The sequence below is a fragment of the Elgaria multicarinata genome, chromosome 10 (assembly GCF_023053635.1).
Source record: "Elgaria multicarinata webbii isolate HBS135686 ecotype San Diego chromosome 10, rElgMul1.1.pri, whole genome shotgun sequence".
Classification (NCBI taxonomy): Eukaryota; Metazoa; Chordata; class Lepidosauria; order Squamata; family Anguidae; genus Elgaria; species Elgaria multicarinata.
The window spans coordinates 70,632,298-70,656,079 of NC_086180.1; the positions used below are offsets into that span (position 1 = coordinate 70,632,298).

At 43.0% G+C, this 23,782-nt stretch overlaps 1 protein-coding gene across 1 annotated transcript in view; it reads right to left on the reverse strand.

Moving 5' to 3' along the window:
• Window positions 1–1,396: 1,396 nt before the first annotated feature.
• GALNTL6 (polypeptide N-acetylgalactosaminyltransferase like 6) overlaps window positions 1,397–23,782 on the reverse strand; it is a 642,113-nt gene continuing 619,727 nt past the window's right edge. The window contains exons 12-13 of the mRNA XM_063135437.1: window positions 16,123–16,272; window positions 1,397–2,243 (exon numbers count right to left, since the gene is read on the reverse strand). Of these exons, the coding sequence (XP_062991507.1) occupies window positions 2,073–2,243; window positions 16,123–16,272 (321 nt within the window). The 3' untranslated portion in view covers window positions 1,397–2,072. The remainder of the gene's footprint in view (window positions 2,244–16,122; window positions 16,273–23,782) is intronic.

Genomic DNA, 23,782 nt, shown 5'->3' on the forward strand with positions numbered 1-23,782 from the left:
GTGCACTGCAATATCACTATAAAGCAGCAGTGTGGCTCCTGCCTTTTATATACCGCTTTCATACCACTTTCATAGTGGAATATCCTGCTTGGTGTAGATGAGCTCATAGTGAGATAAAGGGGTGAGAGGGAGAGAAAGAGCAAGGCATGGGGCTAGGAAGAGAGAAAAACTAAGAAAGGCTAGAGAAAGGGAAGGGGCAGAAATGAGGCTGGAGACTGGAGGAGAGAGAGAGAGAGAGAGCTCTGTGTGGATGAAAAACGATTGGGTGACATCAGAAAACAACTCTTTCCTTTTCTTCCTGCCCATGAAACAGCTGATCAGGTTCAGGAACAGGAAGGAGAATGGGCACCCTAACAGTTTTCATGTTTCAAATATTTTTTGAAAGGGACAAGGGAGTGGAAAGATGTGCACCATGTGATTCTGATGATTGGTAAACTTGGTTCTCAAAAGCAGACTGCTTTTCAGGAGAGTATTATCTTTAAGCTGTTGCTAAGAAAAATGTTTAGTATCATGAACTTAGGATATTCCGTCTGCATCTACAGAATCACCACAAACTATGATATACTAAATACATTTCTGCCCTCACAATGGCTTTCACTGAAACCTTTAGCAGCGGCTTACAGTTTCAATTACTATTCTATAGAATGCCCTGATAGCTTCATAGAAGCTCTACAACTGCCTCAACATCATCAGCCTTATTTAACCATGTCGGGAGTTCTGTGATAATGCTGGTAGACAAGGCCAGCCCAAGACATTTTGCTGCCTGAGGCAGAGCAGCAAATGTCACCTCCAAACCACCCATCCAAGCTTCATAGTATCCAAAGCTAACCAGATTATTTTGGTACATGAGGCAGAACATCCCATAAGTACCTTTCCCTATCCTTGGCTGTAAAAATACAATAATAACAAAGTAAATAACTAACAAGTTGCTGCCCTTTTATGGCACTTAAACTCTGACTGAAGTGTCTGCCTCACGGTGCCTCATGGTAGGGCCGTCTGTGCTGGTAGAAGCCATCATCCTTTAACTCAAGGCAGTATATCCACACTTTCTTGGCCACAAGCCCACCTTGTCAGACTCATTATGCCTTTTCTGTTGGTGATTGTATTGATCTAAATCTACTTAGAAGTCTTTTAATAAAAGGTGCCAGGAAAGAAATGTAGACTTCCGAGAGGAAATCCTTTCTGCCAAAGCGTGCATTGTGCTGCTATTATAAATAACACACTCCTTTGTTATTGATGAAAAAGGATGTGGCCACTGTGTCATTTTAGGCTCATCCCATAAATGATGACTGGATAGATCTATGAATGATTGCAGATGATTGTTCGGTAACACTGTTTAAAATGGATAAAAATTTTATTTAATTGCTTAAATGGAAATTATTTCTTTCTTCAGCTGCAGAAGAGAAGTGGTACTTTTTCACACCTTACAGTCATTTTTCATGCTTCATTCAAAATGCAACTCTAAAATTACTCTTACATTTTCTTTAATCATTCCCATTTCAACAGTGAAAGGAATGTCGTAGGCAGACTGCTATGACCCCTTATTTAAACAACCCTCTTGAACCTGATTTCCACTGAGGGGAGAAATGGCACCAGAGCATACACCTTGTTCCCAATTCTGGGATTCTGACAGTATCCCATAAATGTTGCTAGTTCTATGCCTGTGGCATCTGAAGACTCCCATAGCACTCATGCACTCTGTATATCCCCCATAAGTAACAGCAACTATTCATAGCTACTCACTATAGCAGGGTTTGACCTGAGAAACTCTAAAACTCTGTTTAATGTTATTAACACGGATTGTTTTGAATTTTTCTTTTAAATAAAGTTTTCCCTTGACCAGCAAGGGAATTATCAACCAGAAGGCCTCAGCAGCAGCTGGTGAAGTTCTTAGCCAAGTTCTTCAGATATTGTCCATCCACAATGACAGCCCATCGGCTCCAGCCCTGGCATTTACTTAATCTTCAGAACAGATTTCCTGGCTCTAGGAAACTTAATTTCTGACTCCTTCGACCCAGATGCTGGCCAAAACGTTGTCTGCAATCTGTACAGTACAGTCTGTGTTCTTCTCCCTAAGAGCTGGTTGTTTTGCTGTTAGTTTTTTCTAAAACAGTCATATTAATATGCTCAAAAATCCACTGTTGAGTTTCAGATAAAGGATCACATCTGTTCATGAAAATCTTCTTCTCTGCCGGGTTGCAATCAATGCAGCTGCTGCTCACCGGATGGAACAAAGTTTTGTCCTGTAGGGATGAGAACAAAAAAGCATTAAGAAGCAAATGCCAGCTGATTAAAACAGGCCACGTTTTCCAGAACACAGATTAGCACAACCCAAGTCAAACCTCTTTAAGATTTGAATAGCTAGTCTGCACAGAATCACTTCGAGAAGGGGGAAAATAGCTCCTGAACTATTTCCAGTGGTTGCCTAGAGTAAAAGAGTTTCCTTTTCACTTTTAAGAATTAAGGCAATGATGCAAAAGACAAGCAGTGGATACTTCCTGTTGTTGTTGTTGTTGTTGTTGTTGCTGCTGCTGCTGCTGCTGCTGCAAGAATTGCTTATAGAGGGTCAAGTCTCCTGTATCCCACAATCTCAACTCTGAGCCAATACTCTTAATCTCTCTTTATTGGGTTGATTTTTACTCCTACGCCATGCTGGTGGCAAATGGTTGTCTGGATAATTCGCCAAAACCAGCACAGAAGGGAAACTACTCCAGGGAGTCAGTGGACACATTTGGAATTCTGCAAAGGTGTTGCAGATGCACTCTCACCGAGTGGCTGCCATGATGGGGGAGTATTTTCCCATTCATAAAATGGCTATTGTGGTGGGCATGGTCAGTCACAAAAACTGTTTTCCCAGAAGGCAAACTGGTGAGACTAAAAGAAAAGGGACCTGCCCCAGAATCTCAGTACAAGGCCGGATGTACACTACTGCTTTAAAGCGCTTTATAACACTTTTATAGTGCTTCAAAGCAGTTAAAGCGCTTTATAACTGTTAAAGCGCTTTATAACTGTTATAAAGCGCTTTAAAGCAGTAGTGTAGATCCTGCCCAGGGCAGAGGTCCAAAATGCTCAGGAGGACACCACTTCACTTTGAAGCATGCCAGCCTTCTAGTTATAATAATAATAATTCCACACCAACATCCAGAAAGCAGTCATACTTAAAACACGTTCAATAGCCAGGAAATTCCCAAATCAGTAAAAGACAGCATGACTTGGCAAAGCTCATCATGTCTGTCTAAAAACTGCCACAAATGAGAAAAGAAAGAAAGATGATGATGATGATGATGATGATGATGATAATAATAATAATAATAGAAATAAAATTAAAAAGAGAGCTTGACAAGTGCCAATAGAAGTGTTCACAGATATCATCTTGGCGATCCCAGGACTACACAATACAACAAGTAGCTGATCCTCTCTTTGGACAATATCCAATGGTGCCATTCCATAAACCCAAAGGATCTTTCCATTGTGCAAGTGGTTACACATTATGCCCTTTGAAAGCTATTCTGCAAACAGTTTGCACAACCATGCTTGTGCAAATGTAACTTTAGTTGGATTCTCCTCCTGCACATAGTTCAGAACTTAGGTTTTTCTAGACTAACATCATTTGCCCTAGTGGAATGACACAGTCCTTTATTTTCTATTCACAGTGCACAGCCTCCCAGTCCAGATAAAGGCCACTATGCGGATTAGAGGTTTAAAACTTGCTCCCACCACTTATTTTCAAAACGTTGCCCTCCATGTGGAGGCTTAAAAAAAGCATCTGAATTGCATCTATGGAGCTTTTCCTCTTTTCACTTGCCACCATAAGGGGAGGGAGGTTTCAGAAAACCAGCAGCTGGGAGGGGAAGGTTTAAACCTCCTCAACGTGTGCACTGTGGTCCTCATCCAGATCTGAGCCCCACACCGTTACCTGTGAATAAAAAAAGAAAGGATTGCTGCACATATGGGCAGTATCCAATGGGGTGCTTACACCACTGCCAATTCTGTTGCACAAGCGGGACCCACGGCTTGCACAATGGAGATTTAAGGCTTCCTAAGAGAAGCACACAAATGCTCATTTCTTGTCGGGAAAGGTCGTTGGAGCTCCTTTACGCCAGGTCCACTGACCTGAGCTGTTCCTAGGAAGTCCTAAATTTCCAACCCGGAAGGGTTGGGTGCTGCTTGCATTAAGGAATCATCAGGGTACAACAGAAACAGCGGGGCGTAAGTGCCCGTTGGACACTGCCCTATGGATTTAATGTATTGTGTAATTAGACCATGAGTGGTAGAACACATGGTTTGCATGAAAAGCTCCAAGGTTCAATCCCTGGCATCTCCAGGTAAGGCTAGGGATATCTCTCTGAAATCATGGGGAGCCATTGCCAGTCAGGGTAGATAATACTAATTTGTGAACTGCCCAGAGAGCTTCGGCTATTGGGCGATATAAAAATGTAATAAATAAATAAATAAATAAATAAATAAATAAATAAACAAACAAACCAGAAGGACGAATGATCTGTTTTGGTATAAGGCTGCTTTTTAACACCACCTCAACATTTCCAAATGTCATCTGAGTGGTAGTTTGTAAAATTCGCATTGAATGGATACTAGTGGGAAGTTATTCTGATGGGTGTATATCCTCAAACATAGTACAGTCTAGAAGAACGCAACCTGCAATACACAGTATAGTTGTGTGGAATGGCTGTCAGAGGATGGATATCTATCTTCACATTCTGCTATGCAGCCACAATCAATTCAGTCCCTTTCCATTTCAAATTTTTGTTTCTCATCCATGCACCTCCAAAGCCAAGTTTGGAATGCATCAGAAAACCAAGAAAGTGCAACCACATAGCCCTACTTTCTGAAGACTTCTAGCATAAGACAGTTGCATTGAGGAAAGCCAAATCTAATTATGATTTGGTTTGTTCCATGTAATGTAGCTCCAGGATCACAAGGGCAGTGAAGCTAGAATACCATGCAACACCCCAGGAACTTTTGTATGCCATGCATGCTCTCTTCATAGCACCTCTTTCATGGCAACCTCAATGCACAGAGTTCAATTGAACAACACTGATCTAAAAGCTTTATCCCATGTACCAGCTTCTCTCGGATTACCCCCATAGTGCTAAGCTTTTGCGGTTGTTGTTTTTGCTAGCAGGCGACAGCGATCCTTTGCATACCAGGAAGTGAGTTTAAGGGGGAAATATAAAAAATCATAAAAAATAAATCATAAAAAATAAACAATTCAATTCAAATTTGCTATGACTAAAGCTCTCCCTAATATCTATTACTGTGCCAATTTTGGTGTCTTTATCTTTAAAGCTTACACAGATGTAAGCATTTCTTTCAAATCTTGCTCCTGCACCCCAGCAGCAGTTCGGAAGATACGCTTAAAATGTAGGGGCTAAATAGGGTGAATCTTTTTTGCTTTAAGTCAGGATGCATGGGAGTACTTCACGATCAAAGCAGATTATAAGGTGGAAAACTTCTAAGTCCTTTGCATGCAATTCACAGTGATTGCACAGTATAACTCTGGTGAGATAAAGCTCTTAATTTCTCCTTTTGTCACTATGAGAATATGCTCCTGCATCTCTACCTGTTGGCAAACGTTTGAAAGATTAGAGACTGGTTCTCACACATATGTATATTGCTTGATTATTCACAATAGAATGTGTGAACTGACTCTGTTGAAAAGCATTGCACTTAAGGTGATATAAGCTGATATGTGAGTTCTGTTTGTTATATTTTATCTGTGATCGCTCATTCAAATCACCATCTGATGCTGCAGTCCATATTCATGCACGACTCAGTCCTAATATTTGTTTAGTTGATCAGAGAAAACTGTTGGCATCCACTCGCTAGGCTGTGACAAATGACCAAAGTCCAGTCTCTTCCATGTTGGCTTTCAACTGGGCACTTCAGCCCTCCACTTTCAATCAGATCATATTAAGCAGTTTTGCATTCTCTTCAGAACATCCAGCTAATTTCACAGAAACTCCACTCCTGACTCTACATGTCATTCTTCCTTTTGGATTGAAGTGATAGAAGCCAATAAGCTTTAAGTTTACACAATATGCATCATTTATCTTAATTCTGGACTAGTTTAGAATGGGCTTGGATGACAGAAATTAACTAAAGAAGGAACCATTAACAGGAACAATTTTCCATGGGGTGACACCATGAACCTGTTCAGTTAACCCTGCCTTCTCTTGTTGAGAATTCTCTGTGCATTTTTAAAACTTTTCTGCACCAACTGTGTTGGCCTGAAGGGCTCAAATACCCATCAGTACATACCCTGTTGAGACAAATGAGTTGCTACTAATGTGAAAGCTCATTGATTCCATCAAGACTTAAGTGTAAACAGCTTTCTCTGGCTCAGTCAAGGCCCCAGTGTGTAGCATGAATGAGTTATCTGAAAAGAAAGTTGACATCACTCTTCTAACAGTGAACTTAAGTGGTGAGAGCCAAGTGGGTTGGAGCCAAAATAGGCTCAACGAGGAACAAGATGGTGGTGGCGGGGTATCAGCTTGCTTGTGGAACTTCAAGGTTTATGGAAGAACGAAAACAATGTTTTAAAAAACGCACAAACCAAAAGGGGAAAAAAATCCCCTCAGCAACGAACAGCCCAATGAGACCCAAACATGCTCAGTAGCCATAGAATGTTGTGGATCAGTAGGAAAAGAAAATTGGGAAATTGAGACAGGGAGAGAAGTGGAATGCTCTGCTTGGAGGAAGTGGCTTGCTGGAGCTGTGAGCAGGAGCGCACGAGTTCAGAGGTTAGACTACACAGCAACGATTTGTTATAGGTCCTAAACTACTATCACCAACTTTCTTTTTAAACAGGCAGTGTCCACTGAGAAAGCAACAAACTGAACACAAATGAAGCCATGAACGCATGGGTTTTAAAATAGCGTGCCTTCCTTTCTGAAAATTATTTAAAAATAAACCCAGGCAGTGGCAAGGTGTTTTTCACAAGCGCCTTTCAATCATTTCCCGTGGCTCCCTTTTCCTTGTTAGCAAAATGCCAGTTGACTTTTGAGGGAAGCAGAAATAGGCCCATTTGGATTAGCAGCACACTCTGGCCTGTAACAGAATTGGCCACTAGACTGTGGGAATTTAAAAGGAAGACGAAACAGTGAGTATTTCCTCCCGTAAGTTTTAGTTATTTCTGGGAAGGGCAAAGAGACTTCCCCACACCGTTCTTTCTGCAGGGAGAGACACCCTTTCCCATAAGATAATGGACTTACAGGCAGGCCTTGGCAGTTCAGGTAATTGGTAATGAGACAAGGTTCTTTTCCCTTCTTCTAGGTCATTTCTTTAACTATAGCCAAGGTCAGTAGTCAACGAAAGCCATTATCATTTGACGGTTGCAGTCATTTCTGTGAAATGAGTTGGTAGTCTCAGCATAGTCCCAATAAGACTAAATGTCCACATGATAAAACACACCATTAGAACTGATATTCACACCAAGAGCCTTTGCAGGGAAGCTAAGGGTGCGATCCACCAAGCACCGCTGCTATCCTTCCTCCATTCATTACAAGAGAGTTTGATTTAATGGGCAAGATGGAGGATGTGTGGCTGCAGTGCTTGATAGGACTGTAACAGGCCTGGTTGGAATTACATGTTAGAGTTGCCTCTGCTGCTCTCACAGGGGTAGCATAAAGACGTCACACATGAATGGAATGCCTAGATCACAGTTCCAGTCTCTCTCACACAACTGGTCTCTGCGTTCAAAGCAGAGTCACATTCCATGGGAATTCTACTGCATAGAAATAAGAAATCCAAAGGAAATAGTGGGCCTGTTCAGACAACACGCTAAGCCATGGTTAGGCTGCTAACTCCTTTGCAGCAAATGGTGAGTGTGTTTAAACTGTGGCTGTGAAGCCACTACAGTTAGGAATGTTCACATGACATGCTAATCCATAATGTTTAGCTGAAAACGCTTAACCACCGTGGTTTAACATGTCGTCTGAACAGGGTCAATTTGTTGTTGACAAACCTATGATATAGAAATCCTTCTTACACACATATGCCTCAGTCTCACGATTCATGACATATGGACCCCAAAGCTGTGTGCTCAGTGACCTTTACTGGATGGGTTCTCCACATAGATTTCCTAACAGGGATTTAGAGTGGTAAGCTTTGAGGGCATTAATGACTTGTTTTGGGTGGGGGCTAGTGAGGGAGCTAAATCTAGATCTTCCTTCCACCCCCCACCTCCCAATGGGTGTTCAGAATTGATAATGCCAGGAACATCGGCCATCTTTGACTGGTATGCGCATGAAGAGCCTCATGCGCAACAGCATGAATGCAGCCCACTGTTGTGTGCAAGGACCAGTGCCATTAAGAAAATCAAGGGATGCACATGGATTATTAAAAATAGAGTGCAGAAACTCAGGCAGGAAGGCCAGATACAGAGTGACCAGATACAAAAGAAAGCAGGGCTCCTGCAACTGTAAGCCTATGCGGCAGGGTCTTGCTTTTTACTGTGTTATCTGTACAGCACCATGTACATTGATGGTGCTATATAAATAAATAATAATAATAATAACTTTAACTGTTGTGATGAAGAGGGAATTTCACCAGGTGCTACATGCCTACATATGACACCTGCTGAAATTCCCTTTCCTATACAACTATTCAAGATACAGGAGCCCTGTCCTCCTTTCCATAGGGTCATCCTAAATTTAATTAGAATTTTTAAATATATATTCAATGAATAAATCTATCTGGCAATTCTGCACAAGGATGCTATTAAATCTGATTTGTTATTTGGGTCTATCTGTGATTCAAAGAACTTTTCCATTGCTACAATAGCCTTCTCCTTGAGAAACAAATGTAAGCGAGATATTAATTAATGTAGTGAAACACCATAAATAAATATGTAATAAATAAGTATCTCATTCTGACGGCACATTTCAGAGATTGCTGGACTGTGGAACATTTTAGCAGAGTAGGTTACCTAAGTCATTTTGTCAGAGTAGACTAGACGAATTTATTCAAATACAATTTGAATATCATAATATTCAAGTGATTCATATATATGGTAGGAATATCACCAAAGTTGAGAAATATAGGTAATAGTAGGTTGCCACCTGAGAGACAATTTTATTTGCTGCATAAAATATATAAATGTTCATAGATGCCACTGTGAGTAGAAATCAATGGGCCCTTAAATATTAAATGACATTAATTTCAGCAAGTATTAAGTATGATTAATGTTCTCTGTCCAAGATATGAGAAGTTTGATATACCTCTCACATATTTACAGAACTTGCTTTAATGTAGTATACACTATATATAGGCCTAGTGCTTGAAAAAGATTGCTCGGCTGCTTAATCTTTATCACTGTACTACATCATGTGAGGTAGATGGCCAGGAGATAGACTGAAGGAAATAACAGTCCCAAAGCCAACGAAAAGCCTAATAAGTCACTTGATATAGCTCAGATTTTGCAGAAGGTTTTTGGCTAGATACAGTGCTTTTGAAAGTGGCAATGAAATCACTTTCAAGCTGAAAACTTGTGATGGCCCAAAGAAACAGACTCGCGTTTTTTTTAATTAAAGAAGTAACCCATCATAATCCAGGAACACCCTCCCGCTATGTTTTTGGTAGAAATATCATGCACTCATAATAACTGTTCAGCACAGCATCCTGATTTGCTTGTAAATCAGGTCTGGTGGATGGGAGTTGTGGGGAGGGCCTTGAACTTGCATGATAAGCCCTAACAACCACCTGTTCACTTTAATGAAGCCACCAGCATGGGCTTTATCTCTGGCTAGCCTTGATAAGGACCACCCTGGCTGGCGACCCAGCTGCAAACCGTTTTAAGGCCAGAACTAGGACTTTTGCCTGAGCATCAGTCCACACTAAGCTCCATCAAACCTTGGAAGAAATGCTGGGTAATGCTGGCTATCGTCACTTCTCCGTGGACACTCAGTTACTTCCTGTTTTAAACAAGACATAAACAAGGTGCACGAGGGCCGTTCAGTCCCTCGTTGTGTGAACACGCTGCTTCTCCCACATACAGCAGGAGAGAGCAGCAACTTCAGTTTAAAAAATATTTTGTAGTTTTTCTGGTTTTTCTTGTGGCGCAAGGAAGACCAGAAGGGGCGGAAGGCGCGCGAGAGGCAGACAACGTCATGTGAGCTACCTCCGAGGAATCCGTGACTGCCCAGTAATGAGTGTGCAATAAAACACTTGTCAGATGGAGCTCACTGCTGTGTTCTCAGACTTTGTCCTCCACATCTGATATCCTTATTATCTTGTCTACCCCTGGCCTTGTGCTATTTCTGGTTCTTGCTTCCTACTCCTTTGGATAGACTCCGTGACTACAATCTTAGCTTTACTTCACTTTGGTTCTGGTCTACGTGGCTTTTGATCCTGGCTGTTGTCTACTGCATTCTCATCTCTGTCCTGTTAGCCTCTCCCTGGAATCCTCCATCTGTCTTGCATCAGAGCGATGATCCTGCAAAGCCTCTGGCCTCTAGCAGTACGGAGAAAAGAGAAAACGTACTGATCTGCCTTTCAGGCTCAGAATCTCCACAAGATTTGCTGGGCATGAAGAGACACACAGAGGAGGGCCAGGATCTCTTCTCAATCCTCCCAGAGTGCAGCACATGGAATAATGGGCTGAAGTTACAGGAAGTCAGATTCCAGCTGGACATCAGGAAAAACTTCCTGACTGTTACAGCAGTATGACAATGGAACCAATTGCCTAGGGAGGTCGTGGGCTCTCCCACACTAGAGGCATTCAAGAGGCAGCTGGACAGCTATCTGTCAGGTATGCTTTAAGGTAGATTCCTGCAATGAGCAGGGGGTTGGGCTCGATGACCTTGTAGGCCCCTTCCAACTCTACTATTCTATGATTCTATGATCTTAGACCAGGGATGGGCAACCTGTGGTCCTCCAGATTTTTTGGCATAGAGCTCATCAGCCCTAGCCAGTATAGCCAATGGTGAGAGATCATTCATGTTGTAGGCTAAAACATAGGGCAGGCTGCAAGTTGCCCAACCTTGTTTTAGACATTCACTGCTATCCACGTCTACACCTGCATCTGTGGGATAGCATCCGATAGCACTTCCTGCTTCTACAAGGTCAGAGCTGTGTTTTACATGGATGTAGGTGTGTCTTTGTCTATCTGTGTGTTGGGTATAAATGTAGTGGTTAAGCATGTTGCCTAAGCACCAAACATCCCTGGCACATAGCTCAGCCAGATTCACCAGTCGGCCTTGGGCAGCCATTGCCTTGCAGCCTCAACCCCCCCCCCCTTTGTAACATGGGGTTTTTAATGGCCTACCTTAAAGGGTTGTTGTTTGGATGACTAACAATTCTATGGATACCCAGAAAGTTCCATATAAACGTATCACTATTATCTACCAGAAATGTGTATTAACACATTCACAGCCATAAAAACGAAAGAAAAGTTTTATAAATATTTGAGTTGAATAGAAAACTGAGACAACAGCTTAGACCAAAGAACAAGTAATTGATTCAGGCTTTAATTTTTGCAGTGGTTACTTTATGTCTCCTTGCCTGAACAATTTATCACCTGCCATAAGCATGTGCCTAACTGTTGGATTTGAAAGGAGGGATTGTTATCAGATTAGTGTTATACAGCTTCAACTGGGTCAGCGTTTCCTTTATAATAACAATTTCTGAAGAATTTCTCACTCAGGAATATAGATTTTTGCTTTGGAATGAGAAACACCACATACTCTCCCAGCCCCACGAGGGGTAGAAATAAATCAGCAGACAGAAGAGATGCTTTATTCATTGTCTGCCAGCATATGCTGCATAGTTGTAATTTCACTGATCATCCACTGAGCTCCAAATTAAAAATGTGATGAGCCAGGATCAGAGGACACTACCAGAACTGTGTGTTCATTCTTCCCTGCCCCACCTTGCTCTCACACATCCCTGGTACATTAGGCACCAATGAAGTGTTTCAAGTCATCAAGCCTCTTTCCAGCAACTTAAAAAAGCAAGGAAATAAACTGGCTTTGACTTCTGAGCAAGGAAATACAGCTGGAGCCCTACAAAGCGAGATCCTCATTTGGCTTAAATGGCGGCTTCCCCACTGAATTCGGAGGAACTGTGCCAGCTGGCATAACTTGTGGTTCCAGTCCATCACTTCTAGTCCTCTTACAGACGGCACCTCAACCTGGATGAGAATTCCATTCACCTAGGAAGTCTGATCCTCTTCTGACTGCAGTGTAAATACTAAAAAAAATCAAGAAATAACCTGATAAACTCAATATACCACATGAGGAGCAATGGAATCTTATCCATGTAATACACACAGAGTTTTAATGGATGTATATGCACCTTCAGACTAAAATAAAATGAAACGAAACACACACCCCCCCCTCAAGACATTCCTTCCATGGTTTCAGATAATATAAACTCTGGCAGATTTGCCGTCTGCTGTCTCCTGCCACCCTGGGGCGTCTCCTCTCTCTGCACTGATTCTAAATCTCTCTGTATGCTCCCCTGATGGCTAGCCTCAGCCAAATTGCTTGTTCTGCTCCTTTCATCCAACAGAATAGTGGCCGTCTTTGACTGCTTCAACCCGTCATGGCTTCCCCCCAAGGGATCTTTGGAATTGAGAGCCAGTGTGGTGTCGTGGTTAGAGTGTTGGATGGGGACTTAGGAGATTGTACCAGTGCAGTACAATCCTATGCATGTTTACTTGGAAGGTGAGCGTGCACAAGGGGCTATCTATATCCTTTAAATTATTATTATTATTTATTATTATTTATTACATTTGTATACCGTCCCATAGCTGAAGCTCTCTGGGTGGTTTATATAGGATAAAAACACTTAAAAACAATATACAAAAATTTAAAATCACAAAAACCATACAATTTAAAACAACAAAAACATACAAAAACAAACCCAGGCTAATTACATATTGCTAAATGCCTGGGAGAAGAGAAAAGTCTTGACCTGGTGCCGAAAAGATAACAATGTCAGCGTCAGGCAGGCCTCGTCAGGGAGATTGTTCCACAATTGGGGGCCACCACGGAAAAGGCCCTTTTTCTTGTTGCTGTCCTCCGAGCTTCCCTCGGAGTAGGCGCCCGGAGGAGGACCTTGGATGTTGAGAGAAGTGGATGGGTAGGCTCATGTCGGGAGAGGCATTCCATCAGGTATTTTGGTCCCAAGCCATGTAAGTCTTTATAGGTTAAAACCAGCACCTTGAACTGGGCTCGGAAACATACAGGCAGAAAATGCAAATGGCCCAGAGTGGGTCTTATATGTTTGAATCTTCTGGTTCCAGTTATCAATCTGGCCACTGCATTTTGCACAAGCTGCAGCTTCCGAACCATCTTCAAAGGCAGCCCCACATAGAGTGCATTGCAGTAATTTAACTTGGAGGTTGCCAGGGCATAGACAACTGAAGCCAGATTATCCCTGTCCAGATAGGGGCATAGCTGGGCCACCAACTGAAGCTGGTAGAAGGAACTCCGTGCCACCGGGGCCACCTGAGCTTCACGTGACACAGAGATGGTTCTAGAAGAACCCCCAAGCTACGTGGTGCTGCGTTGGTTATATGATGCAGCAGCCACCTGGCAGCCACAGTAGGGCTTTCCCGCAAAGCTGCATATTAAAAAAAAGTCAGGCACTTACCCTGACTTTTTACGCCGGACCACAGCCCTTCTGCTGTCTGACCTCATTCCGGCATCGCAGCAGAGGCATTTTCAGGCAGATGGTGACCCCTGACTAGTTGCCGGAAGCCCGGGCAGTGAGCAGACCTGGTGAGTTGAATGGTCACCGGATAGCTAGCGCTGCCTCCTGCATCAGGATTACCCACCACCACCCCGCAGCAGTGAAAGCGTGGGTTTTCCCCCAAAGCGGCAGCAACCCAGCAACATCAAGGCAGCCTTCATGCACAGGACTGCAGCTTCATAACTGGAAGTGGCTGCCAAGAAAATTATAATATGCGATGATGATGAATAGGTAAGAACGGAACACCAGAATTTCAAAGACTACAGCCATCTAATATAGCTCCACTGAGCCCCGCAAAGAGAATTTATTTATTTACTAAAATTATTTTCAGGCCATCTTTAAGGTGAAAGCAAGATAAAAACCATACAAGATAGATACCATGAAATTCAATAACTATGTATTCATTAAAACAAGGTTATTGATAAAAAAAAAATCAATGAAAACAGATGTGACTTAAAACCAGCAGCCCAAGAACTTACTGTTAATCAAGGTCGCTTGCTTGGTGCCCATTTCAAATGCATTCAATCATGTCCCACCATTGTTAATGTAACTAGCAAATGTGAACACAGAAAGGTCACACACAGTCCTTGTCAGAGCCCACCTACTTTTAGTGCTACATAAAATGGTTTGAAATGCATTTGGCTTCACGGCCCCATGACCCCCTCAACGGTAAACCATTTTGTTTCATTAGATACAAGGTGGATCTTTGCAACATGTGTACATCTGCCAATTGCAAGCACTGAAGTACAGACAGATTATATTATTCTTAATCCAGTAGAGCTTTTCTTGTGCCTGACACAGGGAAATAAAGTATTTGCAGGTCCACCTTTGTTAAAATGACTCGCACGTCTTGAAGTGCCAGAATGGCAAAGCATCTTTCAGAGGATAAGTTCCTCATTTTGTGTGGAATGAAAACTACATGAAAGCCAACTTCGACCTAAATAACAGCAGTCTTATAAGAAGTCAATATATAGCATTTAAAGAACATTTCAGCATTAGAATCTTAGGGCAGTATCCAATGGGGCATTTATATCTCCTCCGACTCTCTTGCGCAAGGGGTGGGTCCCGCCAATCCCGTTGTGCAAGCAGGGCCCACCGCTGTGCAACAGAGAGTTAACACTTTCCAAAGGAAGCCCTGATAGGAGTGGAAATGCTCGCTTCTGGATCAGGACAGGTGGGCAGAGCTCCCTTATGCCAGCTCTGCCAACCTGTCCTGTTTCAAAAATGAGCATTTTTGCTCATTTCCAGTTGCCACCAGAAGTGCTAAATCTCCGTTCCGCAAGCGGAGGGCACTGCTTGTGGATGGGAATTAGAAGGATTCTGGAGAATTGAAGGGGGTGTAAGTGCCCCATTGGATCATAAGAGTTGGAAGGCACCTTGGAGATCATCTAGTTCAACCCACTGCACAATGCAGGCTCTGCACTGCAGGGTGTGGTTACAGCATCCCTGTGAGATGGCCACCCAGCCTCTGCTTAAAGACCTCCAGCGCAGAGAACCCACCACCCTCCTGAGGCCATCAGTTCCACTGCTGAACAGCTCTCACCATTAGGAAATTTATCCGAATGTTTAGCTGATAACTGCTACGCTACAATTTCCAACCATTCATTCTTTCATTAGGAGCAACAGAGTTCAAGACTGCTCCACCTTCTGTATGATAGCCTCTCAGATATTTGAAGATCACTATCATGTCTCCCCTTCATCTTCTCTTCTCCTGGCTAAATATACTAGGCTCTTTCAAACATTCCTCACAGTATTTGGTTTCCAGACCCAACACCATCTTGGTCACTCCTCTTTGGACACACTCCAACTTCTCAACATCCTTCTTAAAATGGGGTGCCCAGAATTGGACAGAGTATTCCAAATGTAACCTGATTAATGCAGAATAGAGTAGAACTATTACTTTCCGTTATCCGGACACTATACTTCTGCTAATGTAGCCCAAGACTGTTGTTGTTTTAAAACAGGGATGTTGAATCTCTTTAAGCCCAACGGCTGGATTCCATTTTGGAGAAGCTCTGGGGGGGGGGCATTCCAGTGGTGGGCAGGGCTGAAGGCAAAGGGGTGGGGACAAAACACAGCAAATACCAGCATATTTTAGCTTAAAGCTCTTGCTGCCAGTAATTAAACCTCAGGAGAAGCATTTCAACCTTTCAGAATGGACAAAAGCCAAGAAACCATGAAACAACCAGTGAGTGGGGGAAAGAGGAAGGCCTAATGGCCTTCTGGGAGACCCCAATGGGCCAGATTGGGAACTGCAGGCCTGAGGTTCAACAGACACATTTTAAATAGAGACAAGATGGTGTATAACATGAATGCTTTTGATGGAACTAACACAATAGTCTCTTCTGCGAGTCACCGAAAAGTCAGAATAGTTCAATAGCTTCTGAAACAACCCAAGCCAACACCAACCTTCCTATAACTCCAGTGCTGGTTCCCCTTCATGCCATGACAGTCATAAAGTGTGACAGGGCTACTGTGCGAAACAGCATCAAAGCAGAATTTTCTGGTGTGAAGAGGTTCTCCTGGACGGATGTCTTCTCTCCAACCAAAAGTGAAGAGCTAAGAAAAACATTCAAGCAAAACAGTGATATAATCTGGCCTTTCAACAAGACATGCAATAATAGGAAATCATCCCATCTGGCTTCACTTGTGCGTAACATTTTAGTAGACTCCAACCGACCATTCAACCAGTGTAATAATTAATAACATCCCAGAGCACCCCTAAGGAATCATGGTTGGATTCTGGCAAAGGATCAGAACAATTAAAAGGAAAAGAAACCCTGAATATAAAAAGGTGCACAAAGGATACCAAGAAAGTGCTTATTCCACTGAGTGGAATATTAGTAATAACCACCATTTTACAGAACTGATCAAAATGATGTCAAGATAATAGGCAGGGTGAAAGCTGTAACAGCAATGAAGGAGCTGCAAGACAAGCAGTCACCAGCTCAACCCGAGGCCCAGTTCTCAGTAAGATAATACATCTGCTGAGCTGAGCTATACTACTTCAGACTGGGGGTGGGTGAGTGGGTGGAGCTCATGTGATTGAATAGCCCTCCGTACAAACGATATTCTACAATATCTGCCAGACATCAGGGAAATTCTATTTTAATAGAGAAACATTCTAATACATGTGATTGCACTTGAAGTCTGAAGTAGGACAGCTGAGACAGAGATTTGCCACCTCAGCAAGAACTAGGCCTTTGTATGCTCAAGAAGGCGGGCATCTAAATGTGTTATAGAGAATGTGTCCTCCTCAAACAAACCCAGAGAATCATAGTGCCCATTATGATGAATTCTGTATATTTAAGCAGGGTGGTTCCCAGCTGAGAGAACCAGCCTCCTCTTGATCTTCATTGACCTTTACAGCATGAGTAAGGGTGCAAACCTATGTATGTTTAGACAGAAATAAGTCCTACAACTTTCATGCTAGGAATTGTAGGACTTATTTCTGTCTGAACATGCATAGGTCTGCATCCTAAGAGATGGAAGCTAAGATTATGTATATGTGGGCCTCTGTTTGCACATACACGGGCACATAACTACACACACACACAATTTCTTTGACAGACATGTCAGCAATAGTTCACATTTGTCAAGCTAAGATTTTCTTTGTTTAGCACAAGACATGTTTCTTAAACTTTCACTCTAGACTTATTCTCTGAAATGTGTGACCTTGGCAGAGCATTCTGTGTCAATAAACTGTATAAACGATGTCCATGAATGACTAGTACAGATGGGGATGCATGCTATAATCATAACACTGTCTGTATACTTTTAACATGTACAAGTTTGACTTCCATGAGCTTTAGCTGCTAGGAGTGAGGCTCGCTAAAGCTGCATTTTCCTGTTGCTACAAACATTGTGAGAGGTTCACCTTAATCTGTATCATATAGGGCCCATTCATATAGACATGTACATCCCTTGATATCTGACCACTAGTGGTCTTCAACTGGTCCAGACCCAAGACCTACCTCAGCCTCCCAACCTGCAACATGGGACTCACTTTCACAATTTCACAATTGCCCCACATGGCAGCAACAGCTTTTGGGTCAAAACCCACCAGTTAAAGACCACTGTTCATCATCATCATCATCATCATCATCATCATCATCATCATCATCATTTCTTTCCCACCTCTCCCTCTGTATCGAGGCGGGGAACAACATCATTGTTCATTCCACTAAGACCACTGCAAACAGCTTTTGCATGAAGATTTCTTGGTGCTATGGCTATAACATGTAGTACCAGGCATTGGCCCGGTTTGGATGTCACAATCCTGGTCTGATAAACCACAGTTTGATTGGACCAAGAAGTAACTTTGTGCCCATGTGCTTTCTCCTTGCCCCTCCCTTTACTTCCTCCCAGGATATATCTGGATTTGTAAGCAGTACTTACATTCTCATTTGCTGGCTTGGATGTTAAAGACAATAAGCTTTTAACAAACCGAGACAACTTCCTTGGAACTGGTGCACAAGGGGTGGAAGGAAGGCAAGGAGGGAGTACAAGGAGAAAAGGCTTGTTCATGGTTTAAAATACAGTGCTTTAATTGGGAAAATACTTCACTCTGGCACTTGACACAGAAAGTTCAGCACCAGCACTATCTGGACAATGTCCTCCATTGTTCCTAAAGACAAAAGGGCCATCTTAGGGATGCAGGATAGACTGTGGGGCACACACAAGTTCTCATAGAATCATAGAACAGTAGGGGCCTATAAGGCCATTGAGTCCAACCCCCTGCTCAGTGCAGGAATCCACCCTAAAGCATACCTGACAGATGGTTGTCCAGCTGCCTCTTGAATGCCTCCAGTGTGGGAGAGCCCAGAACCTCCCTAGGTAACTGGTTCTGTCCTCCAACCGCTTGCTTACAGTCCCTGCCTCCTAACATCACTTGCCTGAGGCGGCCGCCCCATGGGCAGGTGCTGTTCATTGCCAATGTGATGTTTGCAATCTGCATTCCTCAGACTGGAAGGCTCATCCCTTGATGACTCACAGCATAATTCAACTTCTGCTTATTCAGTAGAAGTATTAGTAGCGACTTCTACTACTACTGGCGCTACTACAAATTATTATTATTATTATTATTATTATTATTATTATTATTATTATTATTATTATTATTATTCTGGCTACAATAACTAAACTTTGTAAAATAAATAAATAAAGGTCTGTCTGATGTCTGATCTCCGGAGGTTGCTTTCACAGGAATTATGAACTCACATTGTGAACTGACCTTTGTTTAGGATTAATTCTTAAAAACACTAACATGCATTATTTCCACTTCACTCTTTAATTCAGCCATTCCTGCTGGTGTGCAGAACGGGTGCATGGAAGGGAATAACGTGTTAAGCGCTAATTAAGTAGTCTAGAAATTGCTCCCCCCCACACATCCCCACTGTCTTCTGCTTCCCCTCGAGAGAGAAGCTTCCGTGTATAACCTCCAGTTTCTTTTATTCGGTAGGTGCTGCACATTGTTGAGTTTCATTCAGCCTCCTCCTCTAAATTGTGCTGGGATCTCTCAAGGCGATGAATTGTCAGTTTAATTTCTCTCTTTTGTCACTTTCCTCTCTGAACCACAGCTATAAAACTCACTTAGTGTACCCTCTTCTGGAGCTGCTGACTCCATTACAGCTTGTTAGAGCCATTCCTGTGGTAGTTTGAGTGATCATAGAGGTTTATGGGAAAGGAACTTCATCCCACTTTGTTAGGCATTTTACTGGGGTGCATCACAGAATGTACAAGAAAAAAATGGATGACAGAGGTCTATTGGTGCTGAATCTTAATTCCTGTTATGGATAATTTCTTTTAATTCTCATCTACAGACCTCCCTCCCTAGAGAGGGAGATTTGGTCCCCCTTTTATTTTATTTTAGATGGGCCCTGAAGTAAAAAAGAAAGAAAGAAAGAAAGAAAGAAAGATAGAAAGAAAGAAAGAAAGAAAGAAAGAAAGAAAGAAAGAAAGAAAGAAAGAAAGTGTTCAGTCTACTTTTGGTTTTTTAAATCTTGATATTTTTTGTGATCTGTTTACTGTAGGTGAACATATTATTGTTTTGTCGTATCATGCTGGGTTTTTTGCTTATTATTTTATGGAATTTCAGGCTGCAATCCTATAGTCCTTGGGATGACATCCTAGGAGCCATAGGGTAGATTGGATCTCACCCATCAAGATGAGAGACAGAGGCCTAATCCGCTGTTTATCCTGGGAGACTATCGAGATCGTCCTATGGGGCCACCTGACGCAGAGCTGATCCCGGGCTGAATTGGGGACAACCACTCCATTCTCCCCCGATATCAGGCACTGCAGTTATCACAATTTCCCCCTATCACTCTGGGCAATCCTGAGGTCCGTGGGTGGTGTGGCTCCCCCTCCCGAAGTCATCGCTGTTCCCCATGAATAGCAGGGCTCAGCGAACAGGCAAGCAGCTGTGCGGGGTGGGGACCCCATGGGTATCGGGGGTGAGAGAGAGCGCATTTTCACCACCTCCTGGATGGCTCTCTGCATCTTCCAGCGCCAAGGTGTTGTTTTTTAAAAAAGAAATCGTACCTTCGCACAGGATCACTGCTCCATAGTCATCTCCACTTCTAACTCCCCTCCATTTTTTTTGCCTCACTTCTGGGAAAACCCGCTGTCCCCTGAGGGATGATCCCAGAACTACAGTACTTCCCAATCATCCCTCCCCACCCCCTCGAAAGGCCTCTAGGTGTAGATGAGGCCAGAGTTGAACTTTGGAGGGAGAGATCGAATCTTGGACCCCTGCTCTTGCGGAAAGATCTGCAGCAGGTAAAAGGTGTGTGGAATGGGAAAATATGAGGGTCTGGATACGCTGCATCCAAACCACTCCCAGGTTTCTGACCAGGAGTTGGTTTAAATGTTTCAAATGTTTTTTTTTAAAAAAATTCACAGATGGAAACGTCTGGCAAATGCCAAACCTCCCTCCTTCTGCCCTGACAGCAAGCGCACAGCACGGCTTTCTCTGGAAATGTCAGACTGCTCTGACCCCCGAGTGCTCCTACTTAGCAACAGGATTGCCCTGTTACTGTGCTTTTCACGTGGGATGTTTTATTCTTGCGTTTGTTATTTTGTAAGCCCCTTCCAGAGAACATTTTCATTCTGAAATGCAGCATAGAAATCCTTAAAATGACCAAGAAAGTAATTAAAGTAATGCTGCAAAACCTCACAAAAGTGTGGGGTTTTATTTTTGGGGGTTCGAGCTATGTTTAGAATTAGATGTAGTGAAAGGGTAATTAGCTGTATCCACAGTCGTTGACCTCTGTTATAATTCTATGAGCCTTCCCAGACAATAAATTTATAGCACAGAACATTGGTGCACTTAGATAATGTTAGACTCTGGACAGAATGGTTTAATCCTCCACACTCCCCCCTTGTTTTTAGAAACTAATGTGTATCACATCACTTACTTTGAAATGTGTTAAGCCAGCCCTGTTGCATTGGGGGCCCTCCTGCTCATCCTACTGAGTGGGGCCCCCAGACATCTCCCCCAAAGTCCTGCCCTGATGGTACCACTGGCACAGTAAATGCATGGGCATTGCTCATTTGTTGCACGGCTGGAAGATTGTGCTTCCATTGGTGGGACATCACATTTCCTTGGCCCTAGCACTCAGAAAATGCAATTCCTTCCCCACCTGCAGCAAACGCTTCCATTCCCATTAAGAGCGCGATTAACAGAAGCTAACGATGTCCATGGTAGAGCCACAGAAACCTGCCTCCCCCCTCTCTCCTTCCCCATCTCTAGTATATATAGGCACACACACATACATCTGCATATACACATATCTATACCTAGGGATTACATATCTCACTAATAGTAAGGACAGAGCCATCATTCCCATCCTCCCCTCTGGCAAAGTACTGCTCTATATGTACAGCGGTTGCCTGAATAACATGTCTTTTTCTGCTGTTCCATCATGCTGTGAAAGCCAGGCTTACTTTTATCTTTCACCACCCGATCCTCACTTTGTGAATGCTGCGGCTATTTTCTCATATATATATATATATATATATATATATATATATATATATATATATATATTCGGCTCAGCAGAACCCGCTGAGGTTGTTTATCATGTCTGCAGCAGGCAGCACAGCAACACAGAAGCCTGGAGACAGCAGCAAGATTTTTCCTGCTCCTTCAGCTCTTGCACAATTTCTTTAGCATTGAAGGTAAAATAAAGTTACAAAGAGCTGACAGCTTTGCTATGGAGATAGTGAGATGGCTTAAGGATGTCGCACTGGCAGTGCAGGGTGAGAACATGGAGGATCCCATCAAAGGGCTTTTGTTGATGTCATTAGGATGTAGATGGAAAGGAATACCCAGAATGCATTGGCACCCAAGATGCAACCTTGCCTGACGGGCTGAACCAGTTATGATCAGGGTCCCCCCCCCCGACTGGAGGTTAATAGGGTGTTTTTTGGGGGGTGGGGGGGTGCAGAGTTGATTCCAATGACTAATTTAATGTACTTAAAAGCAGGGCTGCTTTAGGACAAGGTCCAAACCTTGCTTGGACTGAGGATCCCAGTTACAGAAGCTCTTTCAGCCTGAAAACTGAATTGCATTTCAGAGAAGCTTTTGGCTGGGGTTGGGGTGGGGCCACGTGCCAGTGGTTGGGGTTTAAAGGAAAAGGGCCATGGTCAAAAACAAATAAACAAAAATACCTGCATGTTTAAGCTTAAGATCTTATTACCAGTAGGGTGACCATATGGAAAGGAAGACAGGGCTCCTGTATCTTTAACAGTTGTTGTTATTGTTATTGTTGTTGTGATGATGATGATGATGATGATGATGATGATGATGATGATGATGATGATGAAGAGGGAATTCCAGCAGGTGTCATTTGTATGCGTGCAGCACCTGGTGAAAGCCCCTCTTCATCACAACAGTTAAAGCTGTAGCTAGAGTGACCAGATACAAAACAGGGCAGGGCTCCTGCAGCTTTAACTGTTGTGATGAAGAGGGAATTTCACTAGGTGCTGCATGCACACAAAGGACACCTGCTGAAATTCCCTTTTCTATGCAACTGTTCAAGATACAGGAGCCCTGTCCTCATTTTGATATGGTCACCCTAATTGCCAGTAACTAAGCCTTAGGAGAGCCATTTTAACCCTTTAAAGTGGAGGGAATACTGCATCCCAGACAGCCAGAATAGGACTCTAGGCAAATCACATTTGGCACCTTGACCTGAGGTTTTGCACTCCTGCTACACCATCTTCTAAAAGTATATCCTGGAAGCTATCAATATTATTTAGTGGGGCTCTTCTCAATACCTCCTTGCAGGTGACTCCATATAAGAAAGGCCTTGGGGCTAATAATATCACTCTAACTACAGGTAATTCAGAAATTATCAAGTTGCCATAAGTACATGCACAACATGGTACCCTGGCTATCCTTGTCTTCCTAGTGTTTATAGCTGCTTGAGGCACTCAGCAGGAAACATGTACATGCAGTCAACAGGTGCTAGAATTTGACATATATACTGTGCCTCATTTCTGACTGAAGAAAGACTTCTAGAAGCCAAACACTGGAGAACTTCCTACAACCAGTTATCACATACATAGTTTGACCAATTCCATTTCCCTGCCAAGCACTGGCCAAGCTCCTAGATGGACTGCATGTCTACCTGTCAGCACCATAGCTCCAAGACCATGAAACCCAGGCACTTGAAACTTGGCATGCATACTAAAGAGATCCCTGAGCATGCAGCACCATCTTCAGTCATTAGCTGGTCTATCGAGCACATAACTTTGCAGTCAATACAAGAACAGGAAGGACTGTCCTTAGGAACTGCATTATACTGCTACTCCTTCACCCATGCTTTGGGGAAGCCCCCCTTCAGGGGAATGTATTAGAGAGAACCATCCTCAGATGGCTACAGAGGTCCACCACAGCAGGGGCCATGTCTAGGGGTGCCAGTGGGAGTGGATTCACTCAGATTCACTCAGTTGGAGTGGGTACAATGTGACCAACTCTGATACCTGCATAGGTTTGCTTGAAGGCGTTGATCTATCAAATTAAGGCCTATTCCAACCTTGCAAAGCTGGGCTCATTTACTAG